A 27,894-nucleotide genomic window follows, 5' to 3' on the forward strand; every position below is an offset into this window, starting at 1 on the left:
ATGTATGCAGGGGTAGTGCAATGCAATACATTCCATATTTGAAATAATATACATAATTAGAGTTAAGAAAAATAATAATACCTACATAGACAGTCTATTTATAGAAACTAAAAGTAGGCATAACATAGTAATATACCTATTCTTAATCTGACTTGATGAAAGTATTTGATTCGCTTGATCGTACCATGTCTTCCTTGGGTGTCCTAACTTCTTCCATTCACTTGCGCTTCACATATTCTCTTCACACTCCTTTTTTTAACATTATTAACTCCACACAGCTGGCCATTCAGCTCTGGTCACCAAACCGTCTAAAGCCATTTCAAGCAGAGTTATTTAAATAATTTGTGCGTGTTTAGAAAGTGGAACCTTCAAGTAAATGTCAAATCATATTAACAAGATCAGACATGACTTCAAAAACATAGGAAATTAATTAAAAAAATTGAACTTTAATAGGATTTACGTAAATAGTTGATTCTTGTAGTAATTAAGTTGAAACCAAGTGTTATAATTTTGGGGTATTTAGAAGTAAGCGGAGAAAATCTTAATGATTTTTGCCGAATTAACAAAGTCAAAAATTTACTTAAATATTTTTATTCTCTCACATATTATGATACATTATATTGTAGTGCAGAAGTAAATGATTTAATCATGATATGAATGAGTAACAAAAATTCATCCGAAAATCTCAACACTGTGACATTTTCCAATTCATCATTTCACATAGATATCACGGGTCCATTGATAACCAGCCACGCCATTCTCCGTCACCAAGTTACAATGACATTGAAATCTATTTTAACCTTTATCTTGTAAAAATATTTTTTTCTCTTTGAAAGTATCATAAAAATGAGTTACGATACCCGTATTTACCTGCTAAAATAAACAATGTTTCTTATCTTAAAAAATGGGAGTGTCAAATTATATTATTTTTGATATTTTGTTTGCATTCTCACTAATGATAAACTTTGTTTGTACCCCTCATTAAAACAATAATTGTTATTGCACACACTATTTTTTTAATTTGTGCATTAACCGGTTTTTACAGCTTTAATATTTTTACTCGGATAAATATAAATAGGGCTCCACCAATCAAATATTTAAAGCATTTACACAGAATTAGTAGTTTTTTACTGGCTGTACCCCGCCACGCGTAGCTGTGTCTGTGCAGATTGATAAACAATAGCCTGTGTTGCTTGTCCAACAGATTGTGGTGTTTTTCATAATAGCATGATTGTTCAACAGATGGCGCTGTTTTAAAAAAAAGCATGTTTTTACCCATCACACGTGACATCTATCTAATATAGGTATATAAAAACACACGCGTATTCGAATGCAAAGTTGTGTCAAAATTTCAAAGCAACTGGTGAAGAACTTTTGGAGATTTAAGATTGAAAAAAAAACAAATATTTACATATTTATTTATATAGTTAGATAAATGAATACTGCACACAAGTCTAAATTGCCTGAAGCCAGAGGGTTTCTGACATTCCCAATAAGGAACTTGAGTGAAAAATACAGGGTTTTCCAATAAGAGATGTTATTTTGAATAGCCCGCTATTTCGGTAGATGTTACTTTTGAAGCTGTCATTTTTTGACATTTGACAAGTAGAAACCACACCATTAATAAAAATGGAACGATACACGCTTCAACAACGCATTGAAATTATTAAAATTCACTTGAGTGAATCAAATGCAAATCATCTTGAGTGATGAGGCCCATTTCCACCTCAGTGGCTTCGTCAACAAGCAAAATTGTCGCATCTGGGGCTCGGAAAACCCAAGAGTTATTGTTGAAAAGCCTCTCTATCCTGTATTCTATGTGTGACTGTTTGGTGCGCTTTATGATTCGGCGGAGTCATTGGACCTTACTTTTTCAAAAATGAGGCTGGAGCAACAGTTACGGTGAATGGATTGCGCTATCGAGAGATGATTATTTAATGATTTTTTATGGCCGGAATTGGATGGTATTGATCTGGACAACGTTTATTTTCAACAAGACGGCGCTACGTGCCACACAAGCAACGTAACCATTGATCTTTTACAGATTGAATATCAAAATAACACCTCTTATTGGAAAACCCTGTATTATGGCCAAAAACATAATTCATATTGATCAACAAATGCTGATTATAATATTATGCAAGTTTTATTTTATATATTTACAAGCAGACGTTGTCCCGTCACAGATCACCTTCTATATAGTCCACATATTAAATAGACCTCATTTTATCTGGTGGCGCTGTTGTCGGATATTTTATGCATTTGGCATACATAGAATACATGTGTCGTAGATATTGTTTTGACATTTCATTTGATATAGATCATTTCAGCAGATTGTGGTTATTGTTAGAAAATAAGTAAAAATGCGACAGAGGAGGTGCAGGGAAGTTAAAATTTGTGGTTGTGTGTATTTTTGGATGAGAAATCGTTGAAAAAATTTTAGATTTCGACAACAGCGCCACCTATCGGGTTCGAAACTATCCTATCTTTCAAGCTGGAACCAACCAAAACATTTACAAAATTTTATTGAAATCGGTTGGACAGTTTCGCAGATTAGCGTGTACGAACACAGTGACCTAGTTGTCCTAGCGTAATTAGTTTTAACAGTAATTTGGAGGACACGACAATGAACCAAGACATTGTCCCAGAGATAGACGGGCTAGCTATCTCCGCAGGATAGTATCTTACCCCCACACTGCACCCGGCCGCGTTGTCCGCACGTAAACACGTTTTGACGAGGACAATAGTCCAGAGGATCTGCGTATATATATCTCAGATCTCATATTTTGGCTTAAAAATATCACCTAAATGGAACACTACAAAACATATTGGTATATAAGACCTAATATTTTTTGCAAACTCGCTCGTAACGCGCGTCGTCGTGTATCCATTTTCGAAGCGTTCTGCGTTGGAACTACGGTAGAATTGTTGTATTGTTCCAATGTCTTGTCCTGCGCAGTAGAGGCTGTTCACGTACAGGACAATATTGTATTGTCTTCTGTATTTTTTTTTTAAATTTTATAAATATTAAAAAATTTACATTTTGGTGACTTTCTCAACTACCAAGCTAGGCTTATGCCTGTGTTATGGTAATCCTACATGATTCATGTAAGAATAACAACGAAATTGCTATGGTAAAAGAAAAACTAAAAAAATGCACACCATTAAAAAACCATATTAGAAATAGAAATAAAGATAAAACTAATTAAATGATAAGAAATAAAACTTTTTTTTTTTAGTGTTAGAAACTCATGCATTTCTTAAAGGCTCGTCACCTTTCAAATAGCCAATGTTGAACTAACTAACCATCATGCCGTTTCGCCGCAAGGATAGGCAGAGAGGATGGACCGCCAAACAACTCGGTCAAGGCACACACTTCTTGCCTCATTCACATTCATAGATACTTTTATATTATTCTGACTCTTGAGATGGCCCGACTTGAGTATCTGATTTACTTGATCGTGTCATGTCTTCCTCGGGCTTCCCCGACTTCTGCTACCATTCGTATTTGCATCATATATCCTCCTTACACTCCTTTCTTCGCTCATTCGCCCTACAAGCCCAAACCATGTAAGCATCCCTTTCTTAATCTTACTCATTACGCTCACATCAGCCTTGCACTCTTTGCGGATCTCCACATTCCTCACACGATCATACATGGTTTTACCACACGTATGCCTCAGGGATCTCATTTCAACAGCATTCAATCTACTTTCATCCTTCCTCTGCCAGTTCCATGCCTCACTTCCATACATCAGGGTAGGTACCAGAACTCCATTGTGGACTGCTCACTTCACTGTGCAGTTCAGTGTTGAACACTGATAGTAAAAGGGATATGAATTAATTGACTTTATATCGGTGTTTAAAGCGTTGTATATTTTAGGAGCGATGAACCAGAATTGTCGTTGAGCGAATGTGGTTCTAGTTTTAGGGAGCAAGCATTCCAGGTTTGACGAAAAGCGGGTGTGTGCTTGATGTTGTAGAGACACCAGCAGGTTATTTTTCCTTATGTAGCACAAGCTTGTCTAAGCATATAACTGGCGAATATCTAAGATCCTAATTTTAGCAAATAGTTCTTTTGAGGGGTGGGCAGGTTATAATATAATTCTCAAAATTATTTTTGTACTGCAATAACTGAATTGATAATAGATTCAGCACAGCCACCCCATCCCACTATACCATATGTTGCTACGGATTGGAAAAGAGCAAGATAGACGCTTCTTCCATAAATATAATATGACGTGAAAAGGTTAATGTGGAGACTGGATACCAGTAATTATCGCCATCGAGTTATCGCAATTATTCTCTAAAATTTCATCAATCAAGTGAATATACGTTCAATAAGAATTAAGACCCTTATACATTTCCGCGGCCCCACAATTCAACGTTGAATTAAAAGTTTCTCCAGCAAGCGTTATAATACTCTATTATGCATGTCGTTTGTAGGTACTCGCCACAGACATAGGAATTAATAGACGAGAAGATAATGGCGAGGGGTAAAATCAACTGTTGAAGAACGAAGGGAGTAAGGCTGACTGTGATTCGTCAATAAATCAATCTGACAGTAAATAGGCATCTCGCATTATAATATCACCATTTACTTCTTAAAAGTAAAATCTGCTTTTGAATGAATAGACATTTTTACATGGGAGCGCAAATTACTCGCCACGTTATGAACAAATTTGCGAAGTCCAAATTCGGCAAAAAAATTCGGTTCTATTTTCAGAGTCGAATATTTCGTTTAAGTATTTAGTTAAGACACTTTTATAAATGTTCATAATTTACTTCCCAGCAACCAACCAGCTTTGTGTTTCGCGTCCAGACGTTTCTCGATGTGATAGTATATGTTTCTACAACTGATCCATATTATACGATGTGAATAAGCTTAAAATAAAGTAAAATAATGCTTATATTAGGAATGTAATACGACAATTGGGTTTATTCTCTTTTTCACATGTATTTTTACAAGTTTTCATAGCACAAGTCACCATTTTGCCGTGTTATTTCGTAAAATGAACCGATGATGCCTCGACCATAGTTCGCACAAGAATGATGACGTCACGTTTTCTAAATTCACTTGAGGCCATACGCGAGCCCAGCCGGCTCCAATGGAACCGGTATGGGGAGTGGGGATAATACGCTTTTAATCACTTAGGGCAGGTCTACTAATATTCATATGTCTATGGTACTCGCTAAATTAACTGTGTTGGTCTTTAAACTGGGGGAGTGACAATGAATTGAGCGCTCTGCAATGATAATGGAGGCGCTAGAAGAAAACAATGTCAAAATTTATGTAATCTCTGGAGTAAAACTTAACAGATTATTTTTAAGTATTAGAATATTTAGTAAGGTGGTAATTTCTTAAGCCTGTAATTTTTATCTTCTTCATTTTTGCTTTGAAAATCACCTATGTAATTTTATCGACAAGTTGAAGCTACAAATTGTTTGCAGAATTTTTTTTCATAGATTTTGTTTAATATGTTTACCACTACGTATCGTACTTATGTTAATAACATATTCATTAAGGCGAAGCTTAATGCCAAATCACTATTTTGATTAATCTTTATAACGAATTGGTGAACAGAATACGTAAAAATATGCTTTAGATAAATGGATGGTTTTCCTATCGCTTCGCTTGAGTAGAATACAAATAAAATAATAAATTACTAAAGACGGGTTGTTTCGGAGAATTTGAACAATTCATCAAATTTCAACGTTCATTTTTGGGTTCTGTGAAAGTCCTATTCAAGTTCTGTTTTTATATCATTGCAGGCTAGTTGCTTGACAGAACTGAAATAAAAACAGAACTTGAAAAAATCTTTCACAGAACTTGAAAATGAACGTTGAAATTTGATGAATTGTTCAAATTCTCCGAAACAACCCTTCCTAAATAAAAAATATAAATGTAAACTACTAAAATTTTTTTTTTTTTCAATACAAATGTATGAAGGCATAAAGGAAACAACTTTTAAAAATAGATTATTATAGCTAAGATTATCTGTGACAGTTTCACTTGATTAACTTTTTTGCTTTCTTATAAAATTATTTAGAAAATAAATAAAAACCAGTTTTTTGCTTGAAATCGAACGTTTCTAGACTTTTGTCAAGCGATTTTAATGCCTATTACCTACAATATAAGGTATACCAAGAATATACACCTTTTTGGCTTGTGGCTTCCTCTTAAGTATCTAAAAAGTATTCGTTATTCATGTCTATGGATTATGACTAATTTTTAGAATGGAAATTTAGTAGTATTAATACAAGGAAGATAAGAATACTGTCTATTATATATGCAAGAAATTAAGGAAAAAATAAATTAATAAATATGTGTTTCGGTAGTTCAATTAGCAGAGACATTAATCCCGGAATAGAGTAGAGGTTTTGACTTTGAATCTCGGTCGCAACCAATCTTTTTATTTCATTAAAAAAATTATTTTAAATAATTCACTGTACATTTTGTTTTTATACTTACTTTTTCCTTTTTCTGCATCTTTATTACTAAATAAAACTCCTTCTTCAACAAAACACTTAGACTTTTAATGTGATAGATTGACAATGGACACTGATATCTTAGTTAGCAGGCGGTTGGAATAATGTGGACCCTGACCGGGATGTTACCACCTGTGCGGGTATAAGGGTTATAATCTAGGCAGGTATGTGTATATGTAAATTAACGCTCTGTTCGCTGAACCAAAGAGATAGATATTCGCAAATGTGACTTACGGAAGAGTTGGTTGGGGAGTTGGCAGCGCTCGTATGGTGGAGGTATTCACAGGCACTCGTATAAAATTGCATTAATTATAACATTCGAATTGACACATCGGTTCTTTTTTTCCATTAACTGTCATTAGATGACGTTGTCGCTACGATGCCGGAGGCTAGATTCCACCCAAAGCAACACTGCGCAGATTCAAACCAGTAAAATTTGAATCCTAGCCCCCTTATCGGTTGGAGCAAAAAAAGTGTTCAGCATCACGAAACATCACCTTTTTTACTATCCATTTGATCTCTGCAATACTCGACAGCTAAATGCCAGCCATCGGTAACCTAATAGACTAATCTGATGCCATCTATGGGTGAGCTCGTACACTATATCAGAACTCGCACGACTTTACCTAACTTATATTTTGACCCCTTTGTTGCTGAATGCCAAATCTGGGCATTGGAACTTGGCATTCTATCTTCTCATCACTTGCCCCATATTCAATTGCTCATTATTAACCATTATTCTTACTGGAAGATTGCACATTGTGATATACTTCCATAATCCTTCTGCAAACGTAATAAAAGCCTGTGAATTATGGCTGTAGATTGCTCCCGGCGTTGTGACGTAGGGCCGTATTATTTGGCCCGTAGATTCCTGCACCAACATTGTAAGCTTGATTTGAACACATAATTTACAACAGCCACGAAAACAATTTTAAGAGTGGAAAAATATGACTTTCTAAATTTTTAAAATAGTTATAATTATAAGTAATAGAAACAAGGGAGATGTCATGAAACTGCACGCACTTTTCTACGCTTCTACTAACCTATGCATAGTGACGCTCCACCTTTGTTTCTACCTACATGTCCAATGCATAACTTTCATTGCATAGCTACTTTTACAATCCGTGCAGTTTGTTCAAAGCTCGGCGAACCAAATGCTTCTATGCCATATTTCACCTTACTTCTATTATCTTTGGCTATAACACTAGCTTTACTAACTGCCTCTCCTGAGATTTGGATTGAAAAATGTCTTATTTTCACAGAACGAGAAAACTATAGACGAGCCCGTAAGGGTGAGGCGAACAAAACAAGTTGGCCTGTACGTCTTCCTTTCAACGATTTGTCAATAAATTAATTGGACAGTTTACATTCAATTTGCACTGTACTATCACTAATTAGACTTCGACAATAAAATCTGTTAGGAATTACTAGTACTTCTTACAATGGCGCGCACGTTGCTCGCTTTGTAATAAAAATACTTAAGAATCCCATATCGGGCGTCAATGTTTCGGCTTGTTTCCAAAATTGAATACTTTGTTTAGTTAGACTAAGTTAAAGCTAAGTCCCACAATGGACTGCGTTGCAAATCGTTACCTTACTTTAATTTTCTGCGCACGGTCTGGTTATTCGATTAGCTCTTGACGGTGGTCAGAATACAACTGATGTTGTGGCTGACTCCTGTTACCACATTGACTGTCACATGGTCTGCCTCCAACTCGTTGAAATGATACTCAGATTTAGCGTTAGGGCATGTCTATCCTTTTCTTGGTCTGTGGTAATTTTATAAAAAAACCAGAGCTAAAGTTGACCCATTTCACCATTCTTTTCACATCTTATAGATAGTGTCAATACTATTATATATTAATAATAATAATATTTGGATAATTTGTATAGCGTCGTTTTTGTCCAAAATCTCCTCAAGGGCGCTGTATAAATATATAATACATTTCTTCAATGATCTATATTATTACTAACTGTATATGGACATAATATACAGTACTATAATTACATGATAGGTCACTTGAGATTAACACTGTTAATTGTTTGTTTTCAAAATTTAGATACAGGATTTAGGACATAATTGGTAAATTGGATATAATTGGACTTTCTCTCAGGAATGGTATATTTAATTTAAGGGTATGACAGCTTAAAAGGGTATGTTTTTAGTTTAGACCTGAATTCTATTGGACTTGTTATGGATCTTAGTTCCGGAGGGAGTTTATTCCAAGCCCAGATGCTCTAAAAGCGCAATCACATATACTAATGTTGATTTACTTTCATGTTCTTACCATTAGAGCAAGGTTCCCTAGTATGTATTATTGTAACAATCATACTACCGTTTCAGGCTACAATTCTGTTACAAATAGATTACACACTACTGTTAACTTGTATGCAATCTTAGCTGATGTTTTTAATATGCCTCTATAGAAATATAAATCTGTACTGATTAAACAGTTTAGCAGTGTTTATATTAATGAAATTATTGCATAACAGTTTTTTTTTCTTCACATTTATTGCTTTTAATAACTTTGTACTAATGTGTCTTCTTTTTTCTTGTTAACTTATATAATATTATAATTTTTCCTTTCTTTCCATATTGTACTATGACCGTCAATAACTTTCATGTTTGTAAATGGCACGTGTGCCGTTAATTCTAAATAAATAAATACTCTCCCCTCAAAACATACGTCACCTATCCGAGAAAGTTTTCCGATCACGCGAGCCTAGAGTACACCGCCGCTAGATCTCCGCGTTCATATCACGGCACGACAGCCCAGAGCACGCATGCCACTAGACTTGCCACGCTCTGTCAACGTGACTATAACACTACTTATTGAATTGGCCAAAGGTAATGTGGTACGGCGCTTTGCCTACAATACAATTAATTATTAACGATTAAAGATGACTTACTTTTTGATCGGGGTTTCCTAGATGCTATTGAAATCTGGCTTCGTCTGCACGAGGCCGTAAAGGTCATCATTTGGCCTGCAAGTTAGTCGCACTTCTTTCTGGAAGTCTTAGTAGTAATGGGCAGGATTAGGGGATTTTATTTCTGATAGCTGGAGTATTTAATTTTTTTTCAAAATGTCATTAAATTTTCAATAGGTAATGAAAATTTTGATGTTTTTTGTCGGCGTCCTTATTATCAGTTAGTTAGTTATGCTGGGTGTTTAGCCAGGCATCGCTGGTCTAGTCTTCCGATGGCTAAGTCTCCATCATTGCACGAGCAACATTTTCCACTTCTGATAGTAGAAATTATTCAAATATTGGCAGGTTATTTGTAACATGATCATATTTGTCTTTCTTTTTAAAAATTAGAAAAAAAAGATAGGCTTATTTAAATGCTTGGTGACAATTTCTTCAGACTCCCAAAAGTGTGATTTCATAATTGGTGATTTTTCATTACAAATTTGGCTAATATTTATAATTTTAAAGCATTTTTTTTTTTTCTCTCAACTCATTTTAATTATGAATTAAATACATTTTGTAATTAATGCTAGTTACTATGTTGTACGCATTACGGTACAGAATTGAACCCTTGTTTTAATGATTAAGAAGAAACTACAAACCCTTTTAGATTTTAGCCTTCAATAATTGAATTTCTTATTACATAAGATAATAATATATAACCTAAAATTGTATGAATCGATAATTAAAATTTTGTAATGGTGGAAGATTTAATTTATTATGAATTATGTTTATGTAGCTATAATTTTATTTGAATAAATATATAAAATTTGAAACCTTTATTATAGTCAGTGATGCAACAGTTTACCATGTTACAATTTTTACATACTACTTATTAAATCCTTATTCTTTTGTTCACTTTTGGGAACAGCTCATATGGTCTCGCAGAAATCATTGTGTCTCCCTTACTCTCATGGTGAGGAGTATGATCTAAATGGTGTTAGAAAGAGAAAACACCAGGCTTTACATTCAAATCTAAACATAATAATTAAAATGTGCACCTTAATGAAACCAAAGGTTCTGACCGCAATGTATTATTAATTATTTGTTTATTGTACCAATAAAAAATTGTGCTGACAATAACGTTTGTAATACATTTGTCTAATAAAATGCGTGAGTTTTTATTTTTTTATATTTGCATTCAAAACAATTTTGAATATTTCAACAATTATAAGTTTATCTATATATAAATAAAAATGTTCGTTTGTTCAATGTTTTGAATCTAAAAAGTTCATCACCGATTGCTTTTGAAATTTTGACACAACGTTGCATTTGAATAGAAAATAATAAAGTATTTTTATATACCTATATTATATAGATGTCTCCCGTGCACAGGTAAAAACATGTTGTTTTTTTTTAGAACAGTGCCATCAGTTGTACGTAAAAGCAACATGCGCTATTATTTCTCTATCTGCACAGACAGAGTCTGCCACAGCTACGCGTGGCGGGGTACAGCTAGTTTATAACATTAAAATTTGAAAGTGTATTTCATCACCTTTCAAAAAGCAGTTTTTAGTTTTCGGATACATTCAGAAATATTCCATTTATTTGGATTTTATTGCAAAGCGGAAATACTCCGACCTTCTGACAGAATATGCCAGAGGCTTGAGGGGCCATGTTTCTTTCCGAACAGATGGAGATCAGAAATATTTTCACACTGTGTTATATGTATTGGAAATGATAATGTCACTTGTTCTGACGTTTCAACGACATTATTGATTCGCTAACAATGTCCAAATACACTCGATAATTCTCAATGTATATGTCGATCATAGATCATGGTTTTCAAAAACAGTAAATTCTGTTTTCACATTGGAATAACACGGTCAACAAGCGTAATGGTAATATCGTTTCTTTTTAGATTCCTACATTTTTCCCCGTGCAAATACTACCCAATGATTACTGTAGGTATAAATAATTTTCTGTGGAACGTATCCCCTTGTAAAAAACAGGATTTAGTGAATGCATTTGACTTGTGAGTCAAAATGCTGCAGGTTATATATACATTGCAAAAATGGCTTTAATAAAGAACATTGATAAATAAAAAGATAATTTAAAAACGAAGGTAAAAATTTAGTCTCTCCGATACAATAATTTGGCACATAAACCTGTTGAATTTTATATGTAGGTTAAATTTTAAAAAACTTACGCATTGTAAAACATAATTTTGAAGATTGCACGTCTTGTCCCAACGAAATGTTAAGATTGTATGAACTGATTATCAAAAATGTAACTATCTATCTACCTTTTCAAAACCAAAGTCATATTGAGGTTACACAAATATGTTCTTGAAATCTCTAATTTATTTACGGAAAGATAAAGTTTAATTCTCGTATGCATAGGAAATTTTTCAGTAATGAGATGCAATGTGAATATTTTAGGTCAACGATCTTTTTAAATATTTTATGTATTACGGATATCTTTAAATTATGTGAAAGTTTACAGAATTTTGCCACAGATGTCTCTGTAATCAATCTTCTTAAGTGTAAACGTTACGTACGTTATAATCTATGCATTCATAGATGGCGTTAATTTAATTATTTTACTAAAATACACATTTACAAGTTATGCTTTAAAATGTTAAGACAAATAATTTGGTTGCACCCGTACATACGCAATATGAATAAAAAGTTTTGTCCATATAAAAACTCAATTCTTTCAAGAGAGGCATACAAATACAATATTGCCGGTGATTCAATCAGAATGCCGAGCGTGACAGATTTGGGTAAAGCCAAGATGTGACGTGGAATTGAGCAAATAATATTATCACAAACCTTTCTGAGATTAGCTGACTCGTGGAAATATTCCTGATAGAGATGATATTCTCTAAGAGGGACTACTTTACGTCTGATATTATAATATTTGGAACATTTATATAGTGCCATTTTTTGTAAAAAATCACCTCTTTTTAGTTATCTCTAAATAGTATAAAACTAAGTCGCTATCCGCGTCTGTCTGTTTGTGCGCTTAGTTCTTCTAAGCTACGCAACGGATTTTGATAGGCTTTTCACTATCATTTAGAGAATTTCTTCCGGAAGGTTTATATATACAGGGTGTATCGGCACGTACCCGACAAACTTTAACCAGCTATTCCTCAGCACATTTGGAGTAAAAAATGTTATGGGCGCTTTGCTGTCTGGTAACATTTTTTTTCCATTAAAAACAAAAAATAAATTAAAAAATCCACACTCCGTCACTGTCATTTGAATTGTTTTTTCGTGTTCAACAGCTGTTATTAGCGAGTGTGTCAAAAAGTGTCCTCGCTCTTTCGTACACACTAAATAATAATAGTTAAAAATGAGACGAATGGTGCCGTGCCATTTCGTTGTGATTGTAAAAGCGCGCCAACGTAGGTACGTACGTGCATTATTCAACGAAACTCGAACAAAATATTGCCAGACGGGTTTTCAAACTTTGACAAAGGATAAAACATTGGTGACATGTGGTGAAAATATGAATAATAATTTTTTTATTAAAAAAAAATGTTACCGGACAGCAAAGTGCCCATAACATTTTTTACTCCAAATGTGCTAAGGAATAGCTCGTTAAAGTTTGTCGGGTACGTGCCGATACACCCTGTATAATACATGCATACTTTATTTATAGAAATTAGAGAAAAGTCAATGTTTTGTAATCAAGTCATTAAAATATATTTTTGGGCGCTTTCATTACTAACACTGGCTGAACCTTATGAGATTCATCAAAATAATGTACTATGGAATTGTATATTGTAAAAAGTCCTCACAAACTCAAAACTTACCCCAAGCAACACCAGGTACACGTCAGCTAATCAATGCAATAAAGAATATTTATCGTTTACTAGGTACATAATATTAAGGCTGCTACCTACAACATACATAATTATAATCAATCATAAAATCTCTATGGCGGTGCGGTTATTTTTTTTTTTTTTTTTTTTTTTTAGTTAATACCTCACAAGAGTCCCAACTGCTCCCGTCTGGAGCCAGTGAGACTATGGCATCCCCAATTGGGGGATGTTGTGAGGCTGAAGGTAAGTGGGGAAGGGAAAGAGGAAGGTGGGGAAGTACCTGGCTATTCAGATCTAGTCACTAAACACGGCTAAAGCCATTTGGAGCAACGTTTCAATTCTGAATGGTGGTCTTACACCAGGGCGATACTGGTAGTATCTTCCACTCTGGAACGTGCCGCAAATATACTATATATTATTTTAATTAATTAATTGTGAAAAAATTAATTAGTCATAACTAACAACTTTTGTTTCTCCAAATTGGAACAGGAATCAATTGATCTCGTCTTAGATGAATTAATTAAATCTATGGATCGTTTATACGATTTCTTTCAGTTCTAGGAGCTTAGTTACGTCACTTCTGTTCATTAATAAGCCGGTTATTTTGCATAACGAACGACACAATCCAAAAAGTTGTGCATATTGACAGCTTATCTCCGACACCTTGGAGACCTTTTTATTCCAGATCATAATGCTTAATTTTTATTTGTTTTTTTATTGCAGATTGGATCCCCTTTTCAAGATGTGGCTTCGCAGTGAGAAGCGGGAGAGGCATCTCCTCTCCTCGTCCCTGGGCCCCGTGCGCTCCAGCCGGGGCTCCGGCAAGCGGGGCACAGTGACCCCCGGCCCCTCCAAAAATGGGGCCACCTGGAAACAGGCCATCAAACGGGACATCGCCCGCAACGGCATCAAAAACATTACCAAGAGCGCTGAATCTATTGCGCCTAAAACTATTGGGGCAGCTAAAAGTAATGTCAAAGATAAGTGCATCTTTACAAAAAGCATGGAAAAGGGAGCTATCGGTGTTCGTTGCTCACAACGGATGAACGCTAATTCACGAGGAAGCAGTCCGCAAGCTAAACTCAACGGTGAGAAAATCACACCACTGAGACCTAAAGGCTTGTTCGTCAACAGGCTCGAGAGTAAGAAAACACAAGTTAAGTCCACTAACATCAAATCAGATTGTAACAATAAGGAAATGTTGAATGGTACGCTGTGCTCACGGCTCGTTAATGGTAATGCTTCTAATATTTGCGTGAGGAATGGACAATCAGATAGGGTTATCGGGTTTACTAGAAGTGCCATGACGTGCAAGACGACCAAGAGTGTTCTCGGCAGCAAAGATGAACGAGAGAATAGAGTTGTTAATGACAACGCTAAACAAAACGGTGTCGTGAGGAGCGGGCAGCCATTTCTCCCGTCGCCGCGCAAAAGTCGACGATTGGAAAAGTCGGAACATTCGACCGGCGTAAACGGATCGCCTTCAAGAAAAGTGCGCCAGCTGCCGAAGAGACCAATCAGTCAAACCGTTCCCACCACCAAGAAGGTCTCCGTCAAGCGACACAGTAGTACAGACGTCGCTAAAACTAATGATATCGTCAAAGAAACTTCTCCCGAAGTTCCCACAGCAGAATTAGTCGCAAGCGATTGGGCAGCTATCGTCGATCAAGAGATGACGATGTACGAAAAGGAACTCGGGAAACTGAGCGACTTGGAACAGATGACAAGCGAGGAGTCGGATTCCGAAGCCAACATCAGCGACACAAACCTATGTCTTCCAGACGACAGGCTGAACGAGTTCATCACCATTGAGAGCTCACAGTTTGTCCAGATAAAAACAGACTCAGCCAAAGACTTGATCACAACAAAAATCTTCACACGGTGCAGCAGTGTCGATCGGAAAAGCTTCACAATCGATATCAACGATCGAGGCAACACAAAGAGCAGAAAACTGTCCACGTCGGTGAGAAAAAGTATCGTAAATATCGATTGCAATAAAGCGACGAAACGGCGTTCGTCGGCAATCGAACTTACTAGATCGTATTCTTCCAAAGACAATATGCGACGGGTATCTTGCGAAAAGCTTTCTGAGGCTGTCGTCAAGATCATGGACGCCGATATTGCGGAGATCGATGAGCAGTTGGACGTGTCTGCTTTCGAGAGCTTCCAGAAACTGCCCGTTTTAAATCTCAGCAGTGACGATTTGGAGGAGTTAACGGTGAAGAAGTCGGCATTGAGGATTTCGGTGGATTTGAGCCCGGTCATTGATGACATAGACAAGGTGCGGCTGGGTAAAGCTATCGTGGATGATGTCCTCGACCAGAGTGAGCAGATCCTAGCCAGCTGTGCCAGTGTGCTGCAGGGGATTGAGCAGCCAGACTTTATCTCCATGCTGGATGAGGAGGATCGAGGAGAGATTTGCAAAAGGCAAAGGCGGAGGTAATCATTGCAGATTCTTTTAAAAACTCGGGGAGATGGCCCTGTGGTTACTTAATTAATTAAGAATTACAGTTTTAGAATTTTATTTACTGGAAACCTTGAAACTTTTCCTCAACTCCCCGAGTAGAACTTATAGATCATTAGTAGTAAGTAACAAATTGGTTATTTTGGGGATTTCACCATGAGGTTGTCTTCTACAATGAAATTTCATGTGTTTGTATTTACAACTTTTCATATTAATATTAATAAGGAAGTTGAGTAAAAAATATTATGACAAAAAACACTCTCTTTGAATATGCATATACACGGTGTCCGGAAACTCGTAGTACAAGCGGGAAACTGGAGAATCTACACCACATGGGGAACCCAAAAAAACATAAAGTTTTTTGATTTGAGCATTTTCAAAAAAAAAAAAAAAAACCAAAAAAAAATATTTTTCGGCTATTTTAGGGTTAAAGTTTTTTCTGGTGTTTAGGGTTGAATAACAGATGTTTTAACCCTGCAGAGCAGAAATATTTTATGATTACACCGAGTTAAATGAAGGGTGATTTCAAAATAATGCTTCAAATCCGAGTTTCTTCATTTGTTTTACTTTCAAATAGTTTTAATTAGTTGGGTACTTTGATCTTCAGTAATAATTTATAAGAATTTGATTAAAAAAAAAATTTAAAAAAATCAACTTCAAACTCGATTTACTCGATAACGAAAGCTCAAATAAAAAAAAAATATACTACAAAATCGACTCCAAATGTGATGTAGATTCACCAGTTTCCCGCTTGTACTACGAGTTTCCGGACACCCTGTATAATTCTTTTACTCTCAGAATTGATAAATCTTTCTTGAATAGTGATTTAAAAGCTATGCTTTAGAAACGCTCCCATGATTGGTTGAACGAAATCTGACATCCAATGTACTTCGTGTTAAGTTTGTACAGTGTAATAACTAAACATCAGACCGGTCGGTGGCCGAGTTGACATCGCGCTTGGGTCCCATTCAGGCGTAGTGTGTTCAATTCCTCGGCTGGCTAAGTCCTCCATCACAACACAAGCAACATTTTCAGCTTACTGTGGTGGTAGTAGGAGATTTTCAAATATTGTCAGGTTATTAGTAACCCCGGAATGGTTGTCTTTCTTTTAAAAAAAAAAAAAAATCTCTTTTTGTTACATGGCGTACTTTGCGAATAAATGAGAAAGGTTGCTGTACAGTTTTGTGTTGTGTAGTTTTACATAATTTCCAACAACATTTCCTGTTGGAAATAAGCCGACGTAGCTCAGAGGTCCAGAGCACCTGACAAGACATCAAGGCACGGGTTCAATTCCCGTCGGTGGCATTTATTTTTTACTCAGGAGATATTTTCAATTTGTATGGATATTTCAGGCGACTAATTATTGCTTATAATAATTTGTTATCCTTTGTGCTATGCATAAAAAAACCTTGCTTTATAAACATTAGTTTATCATTAAAAAAAATGACAAATTCTAACGTTAAAAATTAATTTTAGTATGAAATTTTGATATAAAAAAAAAAAAATTAAAATTCCTTTAATTTATCTCGAAATGGTATGAAACAAAGTCGCTATCCGCGTTTATCTGTTTATGCGCTTGCTTACTAAACTATGCGACGGAGTTTGATAGGGTTTATAATATCATTTAGAATTTTTTTTCTGGAAGGTTTAAATATATAATACATGCATATATTTATAGAAAGTAGAGAAAAGTCAATATTTATCCTAGAATTCATAACCTCAAAACTTTACTCCAAATCATTCACAACTCCGAGCAACGCCAGGTAATAGCAGGGTCAGCTAGTTTAGATATAAACATTGATAGAAAAATTACTGGAATTACTAAATGCCTACCCAGTACTATCCACGGTAGACGTGCAGAGAACGAATGACGTCACGCACCCATCTACTTCTTATCGCGTGGGTTATGGTCCTTTGGCGGGCTTAAAAAAATTCAAACTTGGAGAATTATTTGAACCATAAAAACAAACTTACTTAAAAAAATACTGGTATTTAAGTTTGAATGTGGACATTAATAATATTTTTTTTTTTAAATTGACTTAAATTCCTTATTCGAGCATGCTTAGGAGAATTTTTGGAAAACACCAAATAATTGAATTAATTGAAGATATATGCCATCCATAAGCGTGTGATGTGTGATGCCACAGAAAATACAATGAAATACTGCAGCACTGCCATTTGAATTTGAAAATACAATGAAATACTGCAGCACTGCCATTCGAATTTGAAAATACAATGAAATACTGCAGCACTGCCATTCGAATTTTGAATTGTGTCTCGTGTGAAGTTAGGGGACATGATTATATACTTTTTATCCAATTTCACTTAGAAAGCTCAATATGTCATTTTGAAGATATTGAAAAACTAATTTTACTGTACTTATTAAATATATGTACATAATACATTTTCATCATAATAAAAAATAAAATAGGAGACAAACTCATTACGGTTACAGATTTTATAACTACCCATATAGTATTCACAGATTATCAGTAGTATTTCTTGTATTACAAATTTATGAAATGGCATTTGACACTGTTTTCAGTGCTGACCGATGAGCAATACGATAGGAATGATTTTACTAAATGCACTATCCATTTTGTAATTCAGGTTCTCGGCATGCAGACCCCCGTCAGAGTGCGAGGCTGACGAGGACTCGCTGGCCCTGAAGAACCGCTCGGCGATTGAGCGTCTGGAGGCTCTCAGCGACCTGCAGCTTCAGCCCACCAGCTTCCTGGCCGACATCAGCCAGAGTCTGGCGGCGGCTAGCGACGGCTGGGTGAGTCATCGCTTTGTAATTCAGGTTCTCGGCATGCAGACCCCAACAGAGTCTATTGTTTTATTCTTACATATTGGACAGTTGGCATTTATTCTTTGATATTTCTTTGTAATTTAACCGTCTGTCTGTTGTGTGTATAAAAAAATAAAATAAACCCTCAGTACTAAGTACAGTAACAGATATGGCTTACATCATCTTGGATCCATAATAATAATGCGGTGTTTGTGCAGTTATCTAGTGCCGACGGAGACGTGAGGCTGGACGTGTTGCACCCGGAGATTTCTGTCCCCCTCAGCTGCACAGACTCGGAGCCGTGCGATGACCAGGTATGTTATACTTACTTTATGAATGAATTCTTAGTCCCCCAGACAGGCTAATGAAATTTTAGAATCTTCACTCGAAACAAGTGAAAATTGAGCTTACTTTGTGCATACAGACATGCCAACAAGAAATCTCTTCATTGGTTTTAAATTAAAAGTGGAAATGACATCTTCTTTGGCGGGCGGTGTGAATTTATTTTTATATTTTATTTTTACAAATCTTCAGTTTTATTCTGAGATTGATGAAATTTTGCACACTTGACTTTCGAAACAAGATGAAGGTCACTGGCTACATGGGATTTCCAAAGATCACCCCCATCCTTTTCTAACCCCTTAGCAGAATTTTGATACTTGATGAAATTTTGCACACTTAATGTTCAAAATAAGAGGAACATAATTACTATCTACGTCTGATTTTTAAAAACTTTGCGTAAAGCCTGGGCAACTCGGAAGGATTCAGTTAGTCCATAAGGCAGAAATGAAAATTGCAAATGGGGGCGTAGATGCAATGATTTTTAAGAATTTTGATTGACTATAATGCTTTTGATTATACTTCAATGTGGGATATTGGAACCAATGACTTACCATTTTTCCCCCAACACTGATGGTAGGTGCTCTATCCAGGCATAACCACAAGAAGGGAATTGTGTTAGTAGGACTAAGGTGTGTTAGGTTGTGTTAGTAAGGAAGGATTGACCAGGAAAGATTACCACAGATTTGTGCATAGGTAGTGAGATTTTAGCAGTTCGATAAGTAATAAGCTGTAAGGGGTGTAGTTTTTAAGGAACCTGTGTCCTGGGCGGTGATGTAAAATGAACTGGAGGTACACACAATACTTTTCGTATGAAAAAAATCATGTAGCTACTAGCCCAACTAACAAATATGTATTTATTTACAATATCATTTAACCACTTAACTATCTGCTATTATTATTATAATTGGTATTTACATGTTCAGGATCATCTCCTAAGCATTTATTATTTCTCTCGTCCATTTTAAAAATAGTTACAGATGAACGTGCAATGGACGCTAGTCAAAGGTGAAATGTGATATTTTAATAATAAAACATCTGCATATTTAATGAATTCCAAGAACCCCACCTGGCCCCTACATGCCCGTTGCATTTCTGTGCTGACCGTGTTGATGTTTAGTTTGCATTCGTATCTGCTTACGGATAGTTGTCCATTGTTCACGTGGCACTGTTTTAAAATATCTAAAGCGCACTGGTTACTATTTGTGATTTGTAAAAAGTGATGTCCCCAAGATATAATTGAACCGATTTGAAAATGCAAATTCTTTATAACGTAATAATTAAATTTATTTTAACTAAGGCCTTTCTTCCGTAGGGATACGCAAGTATCCGATATTCGATGATTCAAGTATCACGGCATCTACCGCCATACATCCGCACGGAGGTTTGCATCCAGGCACACATTCCGACATTTTGTAAACTCGTCAGCAACACCATTCCCCCTCGACCAGCCGGTCAAAGTAGTAGTAGACTTACACATTAGAGGAGCCATTAATAAATATGATCATAGTCTCATCGTCACTCGTGTCAGACATTTTGTAACAATGCTTGTGCTTTAGATCAATGCTAGTAGACAAAAAAGACAGCTGCAAAAGTTCTCAATGTGGTTATGGGAGCTAGTTTTGATGTTTCGAGAGGTGGTGGCGAGGGGGGTCTCGTGATTTCATTAGCGACGTGTACGTACTGTGTGTTACATCAGTATCGGATACTTGCGTATTCCTGTGGAAGAAGGGCCTAATTAGCGGAGAGGATAGACCGCCACACAACTCTGTGTTGACGAACACTCCTGAATTCATTCATATCCATACATCGTCTCTTAAGTGTCAGCTACACTACTCGCTTCGACGCTTCGACGAAGTCCTCGACGAAGTTAGCCGAAGTTCGAAGTGCGTGCCCACACACTCGTGCAACTTCGCGAGTAACCTTTGAAGTCCTTTGACTCGAGCGCATTTACCGACAACAATCGGAAGTCGGGCGAAGCGAAGCGAAGTTGCCCGAAGCGAAGTGAAGTTCGTGCCCACACTATCGTATTCGGTCAACTTCGATCAACTTCGCGAGTAGTGTAGCTGGGCTTTTACATACTCTTTTGTTATTCAGACTCTTGACATGACCCGATTTGATTCACTCGGTTGTGCCATGTATTCTTTGGAACCCTCCACTTCTTGTATATTCTCACATATTATTACTATATTCTTCTGGCACTCCTGTCTTCGTTCTTCCCATTTAAGTGTCAGCCATACGTTCTTTCCGTATCTCCTCATTTGTAATTTAGTCAAACTTGGTTTTACCACATTTAGACTTCATTGATCTCATTTCTACCGCATTAAGTCTAGATTCATCCTTCCTCTGCCAGTTCCATCGTTGTACCACTTTCAGTCTTCCATTAATAGAGTTTCCTGCAGTCACCTTTCTTTCAATGAAATTTTAACCTGTGATAAGTCAACAATACATAACATATTTTTAATTTTTATATAGATGGGCGTTTATATTGTGATGATATTAACAGAAGTGTGTGTGTGTATTTTGTGTTACAGGAGGAAGGAGTGGAGATCGAGTCCCTGTGCCAAGAGGCGGAGGTGGTTGAAGATCGCCACATCCAGTCCGCCGCAACTCCGGAGCAGATGGCCGCCTGGGTGGATGCCTTCGATCCCTACCTCTTCATCAAACAGGTTACTTCATAATCATGACCTTATCATTCTATGTTCTGTCTCTCCTGCCACACTAATTGGATGTTGAAAGTTCTAAAAAATAAAATAAAAAAAACCATAGTTAACTAAAAACAAAAGGCTGCTCCTTAGATAGTATGGGAGGCGAGTGAGGTGTGGCAAGCCACCAATGAACGCTAACGAACTACAAATAAACCATGTCCTTTCTGCGCATGGCCAAATACGAGCACCTGGGTATGGGTACCACCGCCCCGGGAATGCATTGGATAACCAACACCTCTGCCATGGGCATCCCAAGTGCTTCGCCAGTAGTGAGTGAGATCCTTTGACGTCTGATTGACGTGACCCAACCCATTGCACAGCAGTGGGGGAAAGAGATGGATTCAAACATTGCTCCCGAACACACTGACCCCCAGATTCCTACCCACCCATTCCTCATACCATCATACCATCTTCCTTCCCAAAACTTCCTCTCCTTAGAAAAAAGACCCTCCACATAGTTTCCCCAAAAGATTAGTTAGTTGAGTTAATGTAAAAAAAAAAAAAAACTTGTATAAATAATTCCTTTGAGAACTGTCAAAATGTGAAAATTTTTGTGTTATTTACGAGTTTTGCTAAAAGCTTCATAACTCACGTTTTGGAAAACGTAGCCTCATTCTAAAAAATGTTTTGGAAAGATTATGAAATTCACTATCGTATTGTGTTGTTATACGTAAATATTTGCGTTTCTAAATATACATTTTATGAAAACGTCAAAAATATGTAAAAATCGCTGACCATTATTTTAAAGCCGTGAAAAATGTACTTTTTTCTGAGTATCATAAAGAAATAACACTTTATATATTGAAGAAATATAATTAAAAACTAAAAGTCACCTCAAAATATTAACCGTCCAAACTAAAATATTTTTAATAAATTATTTAGAAACGCAATAAATTATGAACGAACGAGATGACAGATCCAATTGGCTTAGATAATGCACCTCTACGTTCCATAGATATTCTTGAATACAGACGCGTAGCGTTATTCATTATCGATACTCTGTTTTTTAAATCATGCCAATCCGTATACTAGTGATGGAAATAAATCGATTTTTGTAAAATCTCGCGCGTTTACGTGAAAAGACGTTCTAATGTCTTGACCGCTATTATCATATTTACGTCTTTTGTCGTTCTAATGTTCTGAGTGGTTAACATTTTATCTTGACTGTATTATTATTTTATTATTGTAGCTGCCCCCCCTGGAGTCAGTGATGCCCGGAGCCCCACGAGGCCACTGTCCCGCCCTGCCCCTCAAGACCCGGACCAGCCCCGAACTGAGCTTGGTGAGTGCCCCCTGTTATTCATTTACCCTGATATACATACGTCCTGTACAACAGGAGAGAGCACCCCGGAATAGATGTGCAAATGTGATAATAATCATGATTATTTCTTTGCAGGTGTTGGATCTAGATGAAACATTGGTGCATTGCTCCCTGCAAGAACTGCCCGATGCGTCATTCAATTTCCCTGTGCTTTTTCAAGACTGTCGTTATACCGTAAGTACATTTATAAATATTACTAGCTGAAGTCCCCGGCGTTGCCCGGCCTTTACACAGAGTATTTCGAAAACAGACTTAAACAGTGACCTTCCTTTCGTTTTGAAAGTTAAGTGTACAAAATTTCATCAGTCTCGGAATAAAATTGTAGATTTATATACAAATCAAATCCACCCCGCCCGCCACAGACACTTTTATGAATCTACTAGCTGACGTGTACCCGAAGTTGCTGGAAGTTATCCTTAGTAGATAGACATATACCATTGCGGATTTTTCTGTAGGCCTTTTTAAGATATACAATTCCATAGTACATTATTTTGATGTATCTCGTAAGGTTTAGTCAGCGTTAACAATTTAGTGCCCGAAAATATAATTTTTCGACTTGATTATAAAACATCAACTTTTCTCTACTTTCTATAAATATAATGTGCATGTATCATATATGTAAACCTTTCGGAAGAAATTCTCTAAATGATAGTGAAAACCCTATCAAAATCCGTTGCGTAGTTTAGAAGAACTAAGCGCACAAACAGACAGATGCGGATAGTGACCTTATTTTATACTATTTAGAGATTTACTGTTAGGGATTATCTCATTCCTCTCTTGTACCTTAAATTCTGGCACGAAACACAGCATACCCACGGTCAATATATGTTTTGTGTAATATTGTGACAATTATAATTGCCAAATGTACTGTAGCCTGAGCCCAAATAAGTATTTGCTGGTTGAACTCCTTTATACAATATACAATTTACTTATCGTATACTAATACCTACCTGTGTTGTGCCTACTTATGTCTTTCATGCTCAGCTTATTATTTTATTTACTATGTTATACTTCTTATGATGCTATATACTTGTTATAATGCCCCTGTATGATTTACCTTGCATGTAAAAGCCGTCAAGGCGTGAACAAACAAATAAATAAATAAATAAATTTTGTCATGTATCATATTTAGCTATTCACATGTAATTTTTTAATTGTTAACATACCTACTAGTTTATTTCTCTTTTATTGCAATGAATTAACTCTACCTTAACTTATCTATTCACCTACCTACCTTTCATATTATGTTTACTTTTATTTTTATAGTCTATCTTTTTCCATTTAAAAATGTTTCTGTAGGTTATGTTATGTAAAAGCTTGTTATGTAAAAAACTTGTTATGTAAAAGCCCACCAGGGCGTTGAAAATTAATAAAAAAAAAAAAAAAATACTGTCACAAGATACAGATAAGAAATACAAGATCACACCTATCCGCCTGAAAAATTATTGAAATCAGAACTCACAAAGTAGTAGCTACAATCATTTTTACTTACAAAACTTCACGAGTTATAAAAAGTGTGTGATGTATCTAAATAATAGGAATTCAAATATAAACTGGAACCCAGTAAATTCCTACATAATTATTTTTGTTTTATGCCTTCCTTCAAATATTTAGTTTGCCATCTTTTCTCCTTACCTTCAAATCCTAATTTTCCTCCATACAGCCCACTGATTCGTTTTGACATACCCCATTTTGTTGGTCCTTCGAGCCGGATGCAACAGGTTTACGCAATATTTAATGTGTCCCTTGGCTTTCAGTATCATCTTTATCCATTCAATTTTCGTTTTTACATCTCTGTACCATACTTCAAAAACTGCGATGGTTTGTTAGTCAGTTATTATTTATAATCAATGGGTGTTTTGTCCGTTTGTTTTCAGGTGCATGTGCGCACTCGTCCCCACTTTGCGGAGTTCCTGTCGCGCGTGTCGCAGCTGTACGAGGTTATCCTGTTCACGGCCTCTAAGCGGGTGTACGCAGATAAGCTGCTGAATCTGCTGGACCCGGCCCGGCGGTGGATCAAATACAGGTATGCAGTATTGTTATATCTCTGCCTTTACTTGCAGATTTAGTGTGTTGGGAACTCTTGATAAAGTAAAAGGTTCTTTACAATAATTGCGTGTATTTACGTTACAATAAATAAGTCTGAATTTAGCTACACTGTTCATTACCCGAGGGTTGGTAATTCTCTAATTCTAGAAGCTCGAAGTCTGACAATGATACCCCACAGGCAATTGCTACACTATAGCGACATCTGTCGGACTCTGGAGTAAGCTTTCTGACTAGTGCCATCTATCGCTTGAATACCCAACTTTTTACCATACATCAACAGTTCCATAATTAGAACAGCAGAACCCTGATTTCTCAAAAATCCGCCGCAACAGGCCAGTATATTTATGGCATTGTATCAGTGCCGGATGTTATGTATGGCCATGTTGGCAGTCCTGATGCGTCACGTGGGAGATGATAACGAGTGTGCGCGGTGTCAATAAACGTCATAGGTCTGAGTCAACAGTCTTTTATTTTTAATAATCCCCGATATAATAATTGGCGACGAGGATAATCGAAAAAGTTAAATTAATAACGAGTAATATTAAGTCCAGTGTAAAACAGTGATTTCGTCTTTGTTTTTTCAATCATTTTAACATGTCTACGAGTACTTTGCCAGTGCCGCAATACGAGTCGAGTTGTGAAACCTTCGGAATGTTTTTAGAACGTGTTCAAATTTATTTAAAAGTAATTAATATTACGGACAAAGAGAAAATTGGATATCTTTGTATGATTATTGGTGCGGAGAAATATAAAATTTTAAAAGAAACAGTTTATCCGAAAAATATTGAAGAGTTAACTTATAACGAGATTGTAACAACACTTCAAAATAAATATGAAGAGAAAAAATGTACGATCGCCCAAAGATATAAATTTTATAATCGTCAGCAACAGTCGAACGAGGGAATTGATGATTACATTTCAGAAATAAAAAGTCTGTCAATATCATGTAATTTTGGAGCATTTCTGGATGAAGCCTTGAGGGATAAATTGGTGTGCGGTGTGAAAAATGAAGCCATGACTATAAGATTACTGTCTGAAGATGAATCGCTGAGTTTCGAAAAAGCAAAAAAAATTGTGAAGAATATGGAGACAGTAAGTTGTTCTGCAGAAATATTACACAAAGAAGATCTTTCATCGGGAGTTTTCGAAGTAAAGCCGAAAACGTCACGTCAAAGGAGTACTAGTCCGCAACAAGGTCAAAGGAGTTCAATGTCATCAAGTCGTCTTTCATCTCCATCACGTGGAAATCCCAGAAAAAGATGCGAGAGGTGTTTTATCAGTCATCAACCAGAGTCATGTCCGTCAAGGAATTGGAAATGTTACAAGTGTAATACATACGGTCATACGTCAAAATTTTGTTCTAGTGTAAAATCAATTGTTATTAATCATGTAAAATGTGTGGGTAATATAAATGTTTTAAATATGTCCGTGTCTGAAACAGCTAATATTGATTTGTTTGTAAACGGTAGGAAAATGTCCTTCATGATTGACACAGGGAGTTCATCGACCTTGATAAGTCACAAAATGTACATAAAATTTTTCAAAACTTGTAAATTAAGTCAGTTCTATGGTAATTTGTTTACAGCAAATAGTCAAAATTTATATTGTTTTGGATTTTTTATTGCAAAAGTAAGTGTAAAAGATGATTCTAAATTGGTCGTGGATTTACCAGTATTAGTTATTAAAAATCTATCGTCTGAAGCTATTCTTGGTAGGAATTGGATAAATGTTTTGAATCCGTCTTGGGAAAATACATTTATAAATTCTTTTATGTCAAATATTGGTAATGATAATACTGTAAATTCAGTGTCTGTCAGTGGAAAAAATAAATCAAACATTGTCGAAAAATTGTCACAAAAATATTTAAATTCTTTTTCTAAAACGAATAACGACATACCAATTAAAGAGTTTTCGGTAAATTTAAGTTTAAAAAATAATTCAACTCCTGTTTTCCACAAAGCATATGAGGTCCCTTATGCACTGCGTGCAGAAGTATGCCAAGAGCTAGATCGTCTTGAAAGCGAAGGCATAATTTCTAAAGTTAAATATAGTACTTGGTCTTCTCCAATAGTTTGTGTACCAAAACAAAATGGAAAAATACGTTTATGTGCAGATTTAAAATCTACAGTCAATCCACAATTGAGAATTGATCAATATCCTATTCCACGTCCAGAGGATATTTTTAATAAATTTTCAGGTTGTCAAGTATTTTGTAAATTAGACTTAACAAATGCATATTTACAGTTGTCTGTGTCAGATTCTAGTAAAGAATTACTTACAATTAATACATGTAATGGTTTATATGTTTACAATCGTTTACCTTTTGGGTTGTCATCGGCTCCTGCCACATTTCAAATGGTCATTGATACAGTCTTGGAAGGGATAAAAAACTGTGCTGCATACATTGACGATATTTGTGTAGGTGGTAAAGATGAAACGGAGTGTTGTAATACTTTAGAAAAAGTTTTGTCAAAGTTAAATGAGTTTAATATAAAAATTAATGTGTCAAAAAGTGAATTTTTTGTATCTTCTTTTGAATTTTTAGGTTTTACTTTGTCAGGTCAAGGCAAAAGTCCGTCTTTGTCGAAAGTTGAGAAAATTAAGTCTACTGGGTGTCCAGAAAATGTTACTCAACTAAAATCGTATTTGTCAATGTTGAATTTTTATAGGAATTTTATTCCTATGTGTCCTACTGTACTAGAACCACTCCATAATTTATTAAGAAAGAATGTAGAATGGTGTTGGTCTGATGAATGCGAAAAAGCATTTATAAATAGTAAGTCTCTCTTGTCAGATAAAACTATGTTAGTTTTATTTGATCCGTCAAAACCATTGTGTCTTACAGTCGACTCCAGTGCATACGGTGTCGGATGTGTCTTAAGTCATGTCGTAAAGAATCAAGAATTTCCTATAGCGTTTGAGTCTGCAACGTTAAATTCAGCTCAAAGAAATTATAGCCAATTGCACAAGGAAGCCCTTGCTGTTATTTTTGGAATC

The 27,894-nt window shown here is 35.8% G+C and overlaps 1 protein-coding gene across 1 annotated transcript in view; it reads left to right on the forward strand.

Annotated features, from left to right (window-relative positions):
- LOC149410811 (uncharacterized) overlaps positions 1-27,894 on the forward strand; it is a 37,287-nt gene that overhangs the window by 1,625 nt on the left and 7,768 nt on the right. Inside the window, exons 2-8 of the mRNA XM_089647813.1 lie at positions 13,949-15,664; positions 18,300-18,468; positions 18,699-18,794; positions 21,354-21,488; positions 22,717-22,809; positions 22,924-23,022; positions 24,726-24,874. Coding sequence (XP_089503939.1) covers positions 13,968-15,664; positions 18,300-18,468; positions 18,699-18,794; positions 21,354-21,488; positions 22,717-22,809; positions 22,924-23,022; positions 24,726-24,874 — 2,438 coding nt within the window. The 5' untranslated portion in view covers positions 13,949-13,967. The remainder of the gene's footprint in view (positions 1-13,948; positions 15,665-18,299; positions 18,469-18,698; positions 18,795-21,353; positions 21,489-22,716; positions 22,810-22,923; positions 23,023-24,725; positions 24,875-27,894) is intronic.

Source organism: Hesperophylax consimilis, chromosome 27 (genome assembly GCF_061612785.1).
Source record: "Hesperophylax consimilis isolate HC1 chromosome 27, BYU_Hcon_1.0, whole genome shotgun sequence".
Classification (NCBI taxonomy): Eukaryota; Metazoa; Arthropoda; class Insecta; order Trichoptera; family Limnephilidae; genus Hesperophylax; species Hesperophylax consimilis.